The sequence below is a fragment of the Anomaloglossus baeobatrachus genome, chromosome 5 (genome assembly GCF_048569485.1).
Source record: "Anomaloglossus baeobatrachus isolate aAnoBae1 chromosome 5, aAnoBae1.hap1, whole genome shotgun sequence".
NCBI lineage: Eukaryota > Metazoa > Chordata > Amphibia > Anura > Aromobatidae > Anomaloglossus > Anomaloglossus baeobatrachus.
In genome coordinates, this window is record NC_134357.1 from 264,133,384 (window position 1) to 264,149,458 (window position 16,075).

Here is a 16,075-nt window from a genome sequence, read left to right on the forward strand (position 1 = left end):
ACAGGAAGCGCAAAGGACAGTGGGTCCTGCGAGACTGCTGTCGAAAAACCAGGGGGAGGAGAGGAAGAGCGGCATGTGATCCAAGAAGATAAAGGGCAGGGACACCAGGACTTTGCCAAATCCCGTTCCTAGATACAAGAGCGACAAGATGTCTCAGCGGTCCGGCAACCAGCGTGCGGAGAGTCCCATTTCCGGAACTGCCGACTGGATTGAGGAGCAGACAGAGAGGATGTGCCGCTGTATCCAGACCCAAGCACACTTCATCTTAATGCGGTGGACAACCGAAATGAAGGGCCTGGCTGCAGCCGTCCGCTCACGTGAGCGGGAGATGGCCTCGGAGGAGCGGGTAAGCAGTGACCCACGCCCCTATGTTCTCAAGGAACCGGCCGTCCCGACTGAGGGGTCCGGCCTGCCCCAGTCCGCCACGTCGCCTCCCTAGCCACCCAGGTCCGCGGCCAGTGCCCCGATCGGCCCGCTACCCCAAGCAACAGCAACAGAACCCGTCTTGTCTGAAAAGGAGGACCCAGCAATGGGGACCTCGGGCCTCGCCTGTACCACCGATCCGGCACCTGTCTCGGCCCCGAGCCAGGCCGCAACCCTGATGACGTCTTCCCCGGCAGTCCTCCTGGCCGCAACAGTGATGACGTCGGCTCCGGCAGTCCGCCCGGCCGCAACCGTGATGACATCGGCTCCGGCAGTCCGCCCGGCCGCAACAGAGATGACGACAGCTCTGACAGTCTGCCCGGCCGCAACGGTGGCGGCACCCGACCTGAAACCTACCCCGCAACCCTGATGACGTCTTCCCCGGCAGTCCTCCTGGCCGCAACAGTGATGACGTCGGCTCCGGCAGTCCGCCCGGCCGCAACCGTGATGACATCGGCTCCGGCAGTCCGCCCGGCCGCAACAGAGATGACGACAGCTCTGACAGTCTGCCCGGCCGCAACGGTGGCGGCACCCGACCGGAAACCTACCCCGATTGCGGCGCCAGCCACTCCCAAGTACCCCATCTCGGCTGTGGAGCAGCCGGGGTGTACCTGCAGAGAGGAGGAGCAGGCCACTGAGCGATGGGGCCCACGGCAGAGAGAGAGTCCGGTCGTCGCCGGCGCCAGGGTCATCCGCATGGGCCTGGCTCCCGAGCAGGAGGTGGAGCACAGAACCCGTGCCCCATACTGGGAGCGGCAGCAATGGCAGCTGCGCCAAAAGATTGCTGCTCGAGAAAAGCGCAAAGTTGAGGTGCTGGCCCGCACCTACAGAGAGAAGGACCACCTGCGGCAGGCTACTTTCCAGCTCTGGGGCCCGGCCTACAGAGGACAGGTCCGTTATTTTGACCCCCAGAAGTGATGGGATTTCATATTTGAATCGGGGCTGGATTCCGAAATCTTTGTGTCCCGGAGAGATGTGGCCCCTCACCTGCCAACCGGCCACGCAGACCGAGATCTGGAATTCGGAATGGTGAGCTATACCCAGCATTATGGAGAGTGAGGGTGGTTTGCCCTGGATGTAAAGAAATGGGTTGTGGTGAATGAAACACCCTGCCTCGCCTCCCACCGTCACCTTTATGAAAATAAGGAGTAGGTAGCGGTTCCCAGCTACTCTCATACAGTTTCAAATGTTTACTCCCCGTTAAAAAAAAAAAGTTAAATCATGGACCATGGCTCATGAACTGGCAGAGCCCCCTCAAAAACTTTCTTGGATCTTGTAAATACCCCCCTTCTACTTTCTTGTTACCTCCAGTGCCAGGACTGCAACGCCTCTGGAGAGGTTGGTTGGAGGAAGAGCTGGCCGAGGCCCAGTCACTAACAAATCCGCTGGCTAACCTCTAGGCCAGGGGTTCCCGGACTATGGAACTCTTGGGGTGGACTGGCGGACAAGGGACTTTGCCCGGACATTGCAAACACCCCCAGGAACCTGGAACGGTGTGCACTTGGGATTAGCGGTGGCACCGAGGGTGGGTTCAGGTGTTTTGGGTAGTGGGTGAAAACGGGAAATGTAGATTACTGTTTTCATGTTTGCAACGTTCAAGTAATGTGCCTCTCGTAAGGGATGAATGTTTTACCATGTTTTCTATTTGTTATTTTTCTACTTTGCAGTTGCAGAAAACAATAGACGTCAGTGGCCGGACAGCCCGCGGACGAGCTGTATTCAACCAAGGGGGAGTGTGACGCCCTGGCAAAACCAGGTAGTCACAAGTAGTTCATATCCTCCTTGTTACCATCACAACCCACACTTAGGCATAACACACAGCCATTAAAACCCTAGTCCCCCCCTCATAATAATAAGGACACACCAGTGGGCGGGATCAGGTGGATGAGAACGCCCACCTAGGGGTCCTGAGGTGTCAGGGGTGGGAACACAGTAGTTAGTTTGAGTTTTGAGTTGGAGTCAAGTGCAGGTTGAAGTGTGGAGAGCTGACAGCAGTGTAGTCAGGGGTCGTAGCCCCTAGACTACCTGGCTAGGTGGCAGACGGTGAGCAGAGCCACAGGCGACGGAGATCCGGTCGCAAGAGACCTAAAGTGGACTGGGGCAGGGTTGTAGCCCGCCGTTATCGACAGCGGGAATCTGGTCCAGAGGCCGTGCACAGTCAGGGTGCCTGGACCCTAGGGCGAGGAAGGTTGCAAGCCCCTATCCAATTAACCAGCCGGGGACAAGGTTCCAGACATTTTCCCAATTTACTGTCCAGATAGAGCGAAACAGAAGCCCAACGCGGGGGATAGGGTGTCCGCCAAGAACCCACTGAAATCCCAAGGGTCAGCTTTCGCGGGCCACAGCTCCCAACACAAATAGAACCGGGAATGGACTTCTCCGTTCCATGCAAAGTTTTCCAAATGAGAAGGAAACACACAGTGCAGGAGGAAGGGTTATCTGCTCATCAACTTGGGTGCGGGACCCGAATGCACCCTCCAAAGGCAGCCGGCCACTGGCAACTTGGTTTACTACTGGACTTATGTGAAGTTATTGAACTGTAAGTACACCATTGTCCCCCGGTCCGGCGCGCCACCTCCAGCAGCCATCACTCCCGTGTTCTTACACAGGGCCCCGGGACTACACCTCCCCTACCCGTGGAGGGTATCCCATTTTGCTGCCCCGCTCCATCAGCCCCGGTCACCCCATCACCAGGCAGCGGCGGTGTCACCATCCCTCACCGCAACCCACGGGTGGCGTCACAGACAACCTCCCTTGTAAATATCTTCTTTCCGACGGTTGTGAGGACGGGCGGCCGTGCGAACCCGGGTCCGGGTGCCACTCGAGCTGCAGCAGCGAACGCGGATCCGAGCAGGCCCTCCGAGAGAGAAGCGGCGGCGGCCCCCGCCCGCAACACAATAGCATTTACTACTCCTCAATCAAATTTAATCACCTATAAATGAGGAGGATGAAGACTCTAGTAAATCCATAAAGGACAAGAGAACATTTGACCACTAATACAAGATCATGTTTCCAGTTGTACATCTTAGGCCTCATTCAGATGTCCGATGTTCTCATATAGGGCAAATGCTGTAGTCTGAATGAGGTCTTTTGCTGATTTAGGCATATAGTTCTATCCTTCCTTACTTTTAACATATCCTGAGATGTGTGGCACAAGACTATGAACTTAAAAAAAAATTTAAAAAAATTATACGGCTATTTTGCCATGAGATGATATGGCCTATTTTTCTGTGGGTGGTCAGGTGACAGATATGATTTACAGCCAATCAAGGGTTTTACTAACATGCTGTACAATGTAATAAGTTACTGATCTGAAACTGGAATTCTTACCCAATTAAAGAAAAACAAAGGATGAGCACCTCTGGATCTCTACGTCTTTCAAGGTCCTTCTCACTATAATTGATTACCAGGGAAACCAAAAGAATGGGTTCTCTATGTGAATAAATGACAAAGAAATTAGCCCGCATAATTAATATGGTAAGAAACTCATGGCGGGAGAAATCTCCACTTCCTAGTTCATAGTGTACGTTAATTTTAAAAGCACAGATGTGGTTGAAGACATGTAGTAGAACTACAGTATGTGTTACTGAATATGCACATTATCTGTTCAGGTCAGATTTCCCATAGGATGCTGATGTAGCACCCATGGGGCAAAGGGTTAACCTTACTCGAAGCCGGGCCAGTGATGTCGGGTCTGGGGATGTCAGGGGTGGCCATGCACGGCTTCGTGGCCCCAAGGCGTACAATAAGAAGGGAGCATGAATGGGGATAATTTGTCTCGTGACGCCACCTGTGGTACGCGACCAAGGATTAGCCACCGCTGCTGTCGCTGTGCTCCGGTGTGGATGGTTGTAGCAGCAAAGATGGTTCTGCTCCCCACAGGTGGAGCGGGCCCCAGGGAAGATGATGAGGGAAGTAGTGGCCTTTGGCGAAGGAGCACGGGGCGCTGGCGCCGGCAAGGACAGGCGGACATAGTCTCTGCGATTTCAAGGTTTCTTTACTCACAGTTCTAGCTTGCCCGGGAGATACCGGTCACTGCCATGATGGGCCCCAATCGATCTCGGATCCGTTGGAGGTCAGAACTGGTACAGTGGACGATGGGCCCTTCCTCCTTGTGCCTTTAGAGATGGATCTTCATGGCCTGAAGCTACTAGGGGACTTGAAAAGTGAACTCCTGTCCCATATGCAGATGCCACAGGTCTGTGGTGGGGCCTGACTTAGATCACGACTCAGGACCATATGTAGCACTGTGCTCCGGGAACTGTGGTGGCCAGAGGTACCTACAATCCCCTTGTCCTGCAGATTCTGGTGATACAACTTGAAGTCTGTTCCACCCTAGGATTCTGCACCCTGCAATGTGCCGGTCCCGAGGGAGCAATTAAGCTCCTGCGTCACACCAGAACCACCGGTAAACCCATCTGCTCTCTTCCTCTGCTGCTGGAGAACTCTCTAACTGTTGTTTTGCTCCTAACTTCCCCTTGTGGCTGCTCCTCCCCTGGTTCCCTGTCACTAGTGGGTGGCAGTCCCCCATGTTTGGTGACTACCTTAAGACCCAACCCTAGCCCGGTCCCCATTGGGAAGGGCAACCTGTTGGTGTGCATGAGTTTGTGTGTAGGGGAACCAGTATCGACCTCCTCTGGATCCAGGATGAGTACCGCAGCTTAAGTGAGGTGCAGTACCCTGTGGCAACTGCAGCCTCAGGGGCGCCATACTGAAAGTCTTAGGGTCAACCAACACAGCTTGATGCAATGCAAAATATGGACCTGGGCCCTTCACCGCATGTTGGTCAGATATATGGGCCCTTGCAATGTCCTAAATCTTAAAAGGACATATGAGTTGCTCACTCCTCCTCCATTATGTACTAATGTCTCCCATCCTGCTCCCATCCTGGTATATGTGTCCCCTATCCTAGGCCCATCCCAGTATATATGTCACCCATCCTGGTATATATGTCCCCCATCCTGTTATATAGGTCCCCCATTCTAGTATTGTGTGTGTGTGTGTGTGTATATACAGTTACTATGGGGAGATAAGGTATGCACACCAGTGACTATGTAAGGGGAATACATGAAATAGCAGAAACTGCTGTGTGAATACTGACTTGAAAAATCCAATAGCTATATGTAAGAGTGAATATGTGAAAAATGGAATCTGCATTACTGCCATGAACATATGAATCAAGAGAAATTTAGCTACTGAATTGATCAATGCAACAGAGCCCCAACACTACGCCAAAGTATTTCTCTACGTTGGGGTCCCTAGCTTGTGTGTGTCCTCTCATGCAGTTAAAAAACTTACCGTGTATGGGAAGCTGAGACCCAGGCTATTATGCGTATGATATGGATTGGCAATAGGTGTGGTTGGGGAGGGTTCACAAACGAAAAACTACTAACAAATATGGAATAACGTTATTCCTTATTTGTTAGTAGTTTTTCGTTTGTGAACCCTCTCCAACCACACCTATTGCCAATCCATATCATACGCATAAATAGCCTGGGTCTCAGCTGATGTTTTTTTAGGTTTTTGCACCCAGTTAAGACTTAGAATGGTGTTCCAAACGTTATTCCTTATTTGTATATACAGTTAGGTCCAGAAATATTTGGCCAGTGACACAATTTTGGCGAGTTGGGCTCTGCATGCCACCACATTGGATTTGAAATGAAATCTCTACAACAGAATTCAAGTGCAGATTGTAACGTTTAATTTGAAGGTTTGAACAAAAATATCTGATAGAAATTGTGTGTATGTGTGTATATATATATATATATATATATATATATATATATATATATATATATATATATATATATATGCTTATAAACATGTCCCCGTCCTGGTACATATATCCCTCATCCTGCTGTAAATGTTTCCCATTCTGGGCCCATTCTGCTATATGTATTCCCCATCCTGGCATGTATGTCTCCCATCCTGGGCCCATCCTGGTATATATGCCCCCCATCTTTGGCCCATCCTGATATACATATCTCATATCCTGGTGTATATGTTTCCTGTTCTGTCTCTGTTTTTTTAGAGCATAAAAAAGCGATTCTACTCACCTTCTCTGCGCTCTGCTCGCGGCATCCTCTTCTGACTTGTGTGCAAGCGACTAGCAGTACATGATGTCACTGCCATCCACTACCAGTCATACTCATGTTGGTGTTAGCTGCTGGCCTCTCATTGGCCGGCAGATTTAATTGCTATGTAGGGATACGGCGGTCACTTCACAGCAATACACTTCAGCTGATTGTTCGAGGACGCACATCCAGCTAAAATATGTGCTGGCGCCAGTGGGCACCCTCTATTCCCAGGGCTGGTCATGGTCGTAACCTCTGCAACTGCAATCATTATAGCCCTGGATAGAACATATACATAAATTGTGAAGTAAATAAAATATGAAAGGGGAAATCTGCATCGCTTACTTGCGTTGATAATTTAAAGAAGTTGCCCAATAAAAACAAGTTATTACCTATCTAGTGGATAGATGATAATTTGTCAATCAGTGGGGGTCTGACCCCTGGGAGCTACACTGATTGACAGAATGGAGACATTTTATTTCCATTATTATGGAGCGGAAATGTGCATGCTCGATTTGCAATTGATTTATTCCCCATGTGGCTGCTGATTGCTGCTCTTGGATTTTTCTTGCAGTCTTCTAGAGAATGAATGGAGCGGTGAGGTGTCAGTCCCACCTGCCATGCCACTTTGTAATGGGGATAAAATGAGCACTTTTTCAGTCCTTGAACTACTCATATGCATAATGGGTTGTACATGGAAAGCAGTCACTGACCAATTTTTTAGTAGTTACATAGTTACTTAGGTTGAAAAAAGACCTAGGTCCATCTTGTTCAACCTTCCTCCACCAGTTCTACATTTGGTCACAAAGTCATTTATAACCAACAATGTTCTGTACTGAGGAAATCATCCAGCCCTTTTTTGAAAGCTGTTATAGTATCTGCCATTACTACCTCTTGTGGTAGGGCATTCCACAGTCTGACTGCTCTAACTGTAAAGAACCCTTTCCTATTTAGCTGTTGGAATCGCTTTTCTTCCACTCGCAGTGAGTGGCCCCTGGTCCTTAGTATTGTCTTTGGAAGAAATAAGTCATGTGCCAGTCCTTTATATTGACCACACATGTATTTATACATATAAATGAGATCTCCTCTGAGACGTCTTTTTTCTAAGCTAAACATATCTAACTTTTTCAACCTGTCATCATATGGGAGGCCTTCCATTCCTTGTAGTAGTCTAGTTGCCTGCCTTTGAACTGTCTCTAACTTCTGAATGTCCTTTTTAAAATGTGGAGCCCAAAACTGGATCCCATATTCCAGATGTGGCCTTACAAGTGATTTATAGAGGGGTAAGTGATTTATAGAGGGGTAATGTATGTAATGAATGTGCTCATGCATGTGAGTGGTTTTGATTTTTGGAAGAAAACATGGAATCCACTAGCCTCGCTAATTCTTAACTTTATTTATCTGCAGACTATGGGGCTGTGATCTGGAATCATCCTGTTGTGAAGATCTCCACTCTGTAATTATCACAAACTCAACTTTGATGGAGATGGAGGTGTCTATGTACATTTGTGAGGAGCTAACAGAGTCTGATGTGCAAGAATTATGCGAGAGATTCAGCAACCTTGCCTGTGTCTCAGAGAAGAAAAAGTAGGTTCTAAACACATTCATAATAAGAATATACATGACGTATCTAAAAGGGATAATTGGGTCTCCCATGTACCAAAACACCTCTTAACCACTCTACTTGAAATAAAGACATAACAACTTTTTGGGCGAATGGCCACAGCTTTTATTTAACAGTATACATGTATCAAAACTTGTGGCTCAGCATGCCACCCTCTTTAAACATAAACCGATACATGTATACCCTCCCAACTGGCAAACAACCGATAGGTCCGTCCAAGAAGCCACTAATCATCCTTATCCCCTGGCCGTAACATACCACTGGCCCAGAGGACCACCTCGGCTGTGTCCAACCAACCCAAGGTGTGGGGTACTAACGTTCCATCGTTAAAATACCCCTCCCCAGAACCTGCAGGACCTACGCCCACAAGTTCCCAATCCTGTCTGAAGCCACTACCCCTGAGTGACTTCATACTCCCCACCGACTATCGGTGCTCCCAGCCTCTAGGAACGGACCTATCCCCCCGCTGCGACAAACAAAGAAAACCACCATATAAACCTTTGTTGTTTTTTTTTGGTTTTTTTTTTGAATTTTTTTTTTTTTTTTTTGTTTATATTAACCCCTTCACGACCGCGGGCCGTAAAATTACGTCCTATTTTAACGTGACTTAACGACCAGGGACGTAATTTTACGGCCTAAACTTCATTTGATTGCCGTGGCCATAGCAACGGCTTTCAAATGATGTCCCCTGCTGTTTCTTACAGCAGGGGACCTTTGCTTGACCCCAGGGGGGGTGGCATCGCCACCCCCTATCGACGATCGATGTGATTGGCTGTTCAAATCTGAACCGCCAACCACATCGATCGCACTAATTTCGGCAAAAATAATGCCCGAATTAGTGCGATCCTGTGAGATCCAGCTATGAGATGCCGCAGCTGCTGCAGCATATCATAGGTGGACCTCAAACATGCCGCCCCCAGCCCCTGCAGCACTGATTGGAGCGATCGTGCTATGACGCGCAATCGCTCCAATCAGTGTGCAGTGGGGCGGTCTGATCTGCCGGTGGCCGCCCTCCCCAGGCCTGTGCTGCTCTGGGGACCCTCCCCCAACATGGCTGCAGCGTGGAGTGGCTGGTACTTTTGGTACCACGCCACCGCTGCTGCCGCCGCAGACGCCGCCTCTGCTGTCACCGCGCCAGCTCCAAAGGTAAGTATTGCGCTCCGGCGATGGCCCCTGCGCGCTCCCGTGAAGGCCCCTGCGCGCTCCCGTGAAGGCCCCTGCCCGTGCCCCCCCCCCGATCTGCCCCCCTACGCCCCGATCTGCCCCCCTACGCCCCGATCTGCCCCCCCACGCCCCGATCTGCCCCCCCCCGGCATCCCGATCTGCTACCACCGCTGCTGCTGCAAAGTGAGTACTGTGCTCACTTTGCAGCCCGTGCGCGCTCCCGTGGTGCCCCTGCGCGCTGCCGTGATAGCCCCTGCCGTGCCCCCCCCCGCGATCTGCTCCCCCCAACCACCCTCCCCCCCCCCCGACATCCCGATCCGCTCCCCCTGCGATCTGACTGCCTCCCCCATTATTTCTATTCTGCTTCTGCAGCTCCCTCTCCGGTCTCCCCCTCTGCTCTCCCCCCCTCTCCCTCTGCTCTCCCCCCCTCCCCCTCTGCTCTCCCCCTCTGCTCTCCCCCCTCCCCCTCTGCTCTCACCCCCCCCTCTCCCCCTCTGCTCTCCCCCGACGTCCTCTTACCTGTCTTCACCGGCCTGATCACATCTGCGTCCATCGCTGGGTCCTTCCTGGGCATTCTGCTGATCTGCCTGCTGCTCCTGTAAAGCTGTCCATCTCTCTGCCATCTGTTCCTCTGCAGCTCTTCTGGTCAGTGATCCTCCTGCTAGTCCTCTGGGTACTGTGAGTATAACTTTTTTTTTTTTTTCCGTATCCCCTGTCCATTTTTACACCTCATCCGTCCGTGCGTCCCGCCAAGCGCTGATCAGGGATGCAGATAACGGATCGGCATCCCTGCTCAATTTTTGGCGTGACTTTTTTTTCCGTATCCCCGACGCTTTTTGTATCGCATCCGTCCGTGCGTCCCGCCAAGCGCTGATCAGGGATGCAGATAACGGATCGGCATCCATGGTCAATTTTTGGCGTGACTTTTTTTTCCGTATTCGCGACGCTTTTTGTATCGCATCCGTCCGTGCGTCCCGCCGAGCGCAGATCAGGGATGCAGATAACGGATCGGCATCCCTGCTCAATTTTTGGCGTGACTTTTTTTTCCGTATCCCCGACGCTTTTTGTATCGCATCCGTCCGTGCGTCCCGCCAAGCGCTGATCAGGGATGCAGATAACGGATCGGCATCCATGGTCAATTTTTGGCGTGACTTTTTTTTCCGTATTCACGACGCTTTTTGTATCGCATCCGTCCGTGCGTCCCGCCGAGCGCTGATCAGGGATGCAGATAACGGATCGGCATCCCTGCTCAATTTTTGGCGTGACTTTTTTCCGTATTCGCGACGCTTTTTGTATCGCATCCGTCCGTGCGTCCCGCCGAGCGCAGATCAGGGATGCAGATAACGGATCGGCATCCCTGCTCAATTTTTGGCGTGACTTTTTTTTCCGTATCCCCGACGCTTTTTGTATCGCATCCGTCCGTGCGTCCCGCCGAGCGCTGATTAGGGATGCAGATAACGGATCGGCATCCCTGCTCAATTTTTGGCGTGACTTTTTTCCGTATCCCCGACGCTTTTTGTATCGCGTCCGTCCGTGCGTCCCGCCGAGCGCTGATCAGGGATGCAGATAACGGATCGGCATCCCTGCTCAATTTTTGGCGTGACTTTTTTCCGTATTCGCGACGCTTTTTGTATCGCATCCGTCCGTGCGTCCCGCCGAGCGCAGATCAGGGATGCAGATAACGGATCGGCATCCCTGCTCAATTTTTGGCGTGACTTTTTTTTCCGTATCCCCGACGCTTTTTGTATCGCATCCGTCCGTGCGTCCCGCCGAGCGCTGATTAGGGATGCAGATAACGGATCGGCATCCCTGCTCAATTTTTGGCGTGACTTTTTTCCGTATTTGCGACGCTTTTTGTATCGCATCCGTCCGTGCGTCCCGCCAAGCGCTGATCAGGGATGCACATAACGTATCTGCATCCATGGTCAATTTTTGGCGTGACTTTTTTTTTTTACGTATCCCCGACGCTTTTTTTTATCGCATCCGACCGTGCGTCCTGCAGCGGCCGATCAGTGCACTGCGTTTGAAAAGTCAAATGGCGCTCCTTCTCTTCTGAGCCCCGCCATGCGCTCAAACAATTACTTTCCACCACATATGAGGTATCTGCGTACTCAGGAGAAAATGCACAATACATTTTATGGTGCATTTTTTCCTGTTACCCTTGTGAAAAAAAAAGCTACCTAGTTGAAGCAACCATTTTGTGGTAAAAAAAAAAAAAAATTCTTTTCACGGCTCAACGCTATAAACTTCTGTGAAGCCCCCAGGTGTTCAAAGTGCTCACCAAACATCTAGAAAAAATATTTGAGGGCTCTAGTTTCCAAAATGGTGTCACTTGTGGGGGAGCTCCACTGTTTAGGCACCATAGGGGGTCTCCAAACGTGACATGGCGTCCGCTAATGATTCCAACCAATTTTGCTGTCAAATGGCGCTCCTTCTCTTCTTAGCCCCGCCATGCGCCCAAACAATTACTTTCCACCACATATGAGGTATCTGCGTACTCAGGAGAAAATGCACAATACATTTTATGGTGCATTTTTTCCTGATAGCCTTGTGAAAAAAAAAGCTACCTAGTTGAAGCAACCGTTTTGTGGTAAAAAATGTTTTTTTTCTTTTCACGGCTCAACGCTATAAACTTCTGTGAAGCCCCCAGGTGTTCAAAGTGCTCACCAAACATCTAGAAAAATTATTTGAGGGCTCTAGTTTCCAAAATGGTGTCACTTGTGGGGGAGCTCCACTGTTTAGGCACCATAGGGGGTCTCCAAACGTGACATGGTGTCCGCTAATGATTCCAACCAATTTTGCTGTCAAATGGCGCTCCTTCTCTTCTGAGCCCCGCCATGCGCCCAAACAATTACTTTCCACCACATATGAGGTATCTGCGTACTCAGGAGAAAATGCACAATACATTTTATGGTGCATTTTTTCCTGTTACCCTTGTGAAAAAAAAAGCTACCTAGTTGAAGCAACCGTTTTGTGGTAAAAAAAATTTTTTTTCTTTTCACGGCTCAACGCTATAAACTTTTGTGAAGCCCCCAGGGGTTCAAAGTGCTCACCAAACATCTAGAAAAATTATTTGAGGCCTCTAGTTTCCAAAATGGGGTCACTTGTGGGGGAGCTCCATTGTTTAGGCACCTCAGGGGGTCTTCAAACCCGACATGGCGTCCGCTAACAGGTGCAGCTAATTTTGCACTCAAAAATTCAAATGGCGCTCCTTGCCTTCCGAGCACTGCTGTGTGTCCAAACATTTGATTTCCACCACATATGAGGTATCTGCGTACTCAGGAGAAAATGCACAATACATTTTATGGTGCATTTTTTCCTGTTACCCTTGTGAAAAAAAAACCTACCTAGTTGAAGCAACCGTTTTGTGGTAAAAAAAATTTTTTTTCTTTTCACGGCTCAACGCTATAAACTTTTGTGAAGCCCCCAGGGGTTCAAAGTGCTCACCAAACATCTAGAAAAATTATTTGAGGCCTCTAGTTTCCAAAATGGGGTCACTTGTGGGGGAGCTCCATTGTTTAGGCACCTCAGGGGGTCTTCAAACCCGACATGGCGTCCGCTAACAGGTGCAGCTAATTTTGCACTCAAAAATTCAAATGGCGCTCCTTGCCTTCCGAGCACTGCTGTGTGTCCAAACATTTGATTTCCACCACATATGAGGTATCTGCGTACTCAGGAGAAAATGCACAATACATTTTATGGTGCATTTTTTCCTGTTACCCTTGTGAAAAAAAAAGCTACCTAGTTGAAGCAACCGTTTTGTGGTAAAAAGAATTTTTTTTCTTTTCACGGCTCAACGCTATAAACTTTTGTGAAGCCCCCAGGGGTTCAAAGTGCTCACCAAACATCTAGAAAAATTATTTGAGGCCTCTAGTTTCCAAAATGGGGTCACTTATGGGGGAGCTCCATTGTTTAGGCACCTCAGGGGGTCTTCAAACCCGACATGGCGTCCGCTAATGAGTGCAGCTAATTTTGCGTTCAAAAATTCAAATGGCGCTCCTTCCCTTCCGAGCTCTGCCGTGCGCCCAAACAATTGATTTTTACCACATATGGGGTATCAGCGTACTCAGGAGAACATGCACAATAAATTGTATTGTGTACTTTCTCTTTTCTCCCTTGTAAAAATGAAAATTTTATGGCTAAAGTAACATTTTTGTGTTAAAAAGTAAAATTTTCATTTTTTCCTTCCACATTGCTTTGGTTCCTGTGAAGCACCTAAAGGGTTAATAATCTTATTGGATGTGGTTTTGAGCAGTGTGAGGGGTGTAGTTTTTAGAATGGGGTCACTTTTGGGTATTTTCTGTCACCTCGGCCTCTCAAAGTCACTTCAAATGTGATGTGGTCCCTAAAAAAATTATTTTGTAAATTTTGTTGGAAAAATGAGAATTTGCTGATGACCTTTGACCCCTTCTAACTTCCTAACGGAAAAAAAATTTGTTTCGAAAATTGCGCTGATGTAAAGTAGACATGTGGGAAATGTTATTTAGTAACTATTTTGTGTGACATATCTCTCAGATTTATGGGCATAAATTTTCAAAGTTTGAAATTTGCGAAATTTTCAAAATTTTCGCCAAATTTCCTAAATTTTCACAAATAAACGCAAAAAATATCGGCCTAAATTTACCACTGACATGAAGTACAATATGTCACGAAAAAACAATGTCAGAATCGCCAGGATCCGTTGAAGCGTTCCAGAGTTATAACCTGTCAAAGTGACACTGGTCAGAATTGCAAAAAATGGCCCGGTCATTAGGGTGTTTTAGTGGCCGGGGGTGAAGGGGTTAAGGGCGGGTGGGCGGGCCAAACACGACTGGCACCAACGGCAAAAGAGGAGGTACTGCAACTAACTGCCCCTTATAAACCCCCCCCTTTTCTCCCCACCCCTCATGACCTCTGGCCCAATCCTCGCCGCTCACCAAACCACCAATCCCTTAATCCCTTACACAGCCCTATTCCCTCCACATTAACCCCTTCCTACCCTATACCCTCCCAATAGTCATGGGCTCATTCACCCCTATGGGGCTCATTGCCCATCTTGACGTATCTAAAAGGGATAATTGGGTCTCCCATGTACCAAAACACCTCTTAACCACTCTACTTGAAATAAAGACATAACAACTTTTTGGGCGAATGGCCACAGCTTTTATTTAACAGTATACATGTATCAAAACTTGTGGCTCAGCATGCCACCCTCTTTAAACATAAACCGATACATGTATACCCTCCCAACTGGCAAACAACCGATAGGTCCGTCCAAGAAGCCACTAATCATCCTTATCCACTGGCCGTAACATACCACTGGCCCAGAGGACCACCTCGGCTGTGTCTAACCAACCCAAGGTGTGGGGTACTAACGTTCCATCGTTAAAATACCCCTCCCCAGAACCTGCAGGACCTACGCCCACAAGTTCCCAATCCTGTCTGAAGCCACTACCCCTGAGTGACTTCATACTCCCCACCGACTATCGGTGCTCCCAGCCTCTAGGAACGGACCTATCCCCCCGCCACAGACCGGCCGCGTGACTCCTTACGTGGCCCGGGCCCCCCCACACCCCCATGGCTTGCTCCAGACCATCCCGCAAACCAAGCATCCACAAGTCCAAGCCGATATCTGTGAGATGCACCCCATCTCTCCTCAAATATTGACCTGCCGACTCCTCCAATTCCTTATGTCGCACCACCAAGCCCCCATTCCGCGCCACAAACCGGCCAATCGCCCTATTCAATTTAATACGTGCCCTATTAATACGGTCGACCGACCTCCCAAAACGCCAATTTTCCCTAGCCACAATATCCGACCATACGATAATAATACCCGGGAACGCTCTCCACAGGTGCAAAAGATCCAGCTTAATGTCCCTTTTTAGTTCCCTTGCTGTCCTCACCCCTAAATCATTCCCCCCCACATGCAAAATGAGAACATTAGGATCCTGGTCGATCCTGCTATAGTAAGCCACCTCTGGCCGAACTCTCCCCCAGGTCATGCCCCGAATCCCGATCCATTTGACCCGTGCATCCGTCCTCGCCACGCCAAGTTGCCGACCGTCGGGACGCACATCCGCCCGCAACGCTCCCCAGTGAACAAAGGAATGCCCGAGAATCCACACCAGGCACCCACCTAAAAAATATAAAACCAAGAATAAACAGCAACTGAACGAAAACCATGTCTCACAATAAACACCTATTAACCCCCGTAATTCCAAACCAGCCGAGTCACTCCCCCTCACCCCTCAGCAGGTGAGGCCGTATGTACAAACGGAACCTGGACGACTCCCATCTCCCAATACGCCGGATACAATCATCACTCAAGCCCCACCTGGCCGCTTCTGTCGCTGCCCCAATCCGAAAGGAGTGTGACCCATAGTCACCTGGCACCTCCCCTACTCGTGCCAACACAGTTTTTAAAACCGCAATAAACTGGAATCTGGACAGCGCAGAACCATCCATGTGTCTCAAGAAAACCCCAGGATAACCTCCCCTTATCTTCAAAAACTCCGTCACCTGCCCAACCGGGCACAATGGGTGTCCAGGTATCCCATACAAAACCACCAGGCGCCCACGCCCCACCTGGTCCGTTTTGAAAAAACGTAATCGACATTCCACCCGATCAACTCCAAGCGTTACGTCTTCCAACAACAAACCTCCTACTACCTGCTTCGCCGGACTAACCAACTCGCCAATCCGAAAGGCCCCGAAAAAGGCCAACACAAATGCCACTGCAAACAGCCTCTGCTCGTAAGGGGACACACATACTTCCCCCAAGCAGCCCACTAAACGCACCAACAATGGT

The 16,075-nt window shown here is 49.6% G+C and overlaps 1 protein-coding gene across 1 annotated transcript in view; it reads left to right on the forward strand.

Moving 5' to 3' along the window:
* LOC142309948 (NACHT, LRR and PYD domains-containing protein 3-like) overlaps positions 1–16,075 on the forward strand; it is a 156,334-nt gene that overhangs the window by 109,122 nt on the left and 31,137 nt on the right. The window contains exon 9 of the mRNA XM_075347420.1: positions 7,905–8,084. Within this exon, the coding sequence (XP_075203535.1) occupies positions 7,905–8,084 (180 nt within the window). The remainder of the gene's footprint in view (positions 1–7,904; positions 8,085–16,075) is intronic.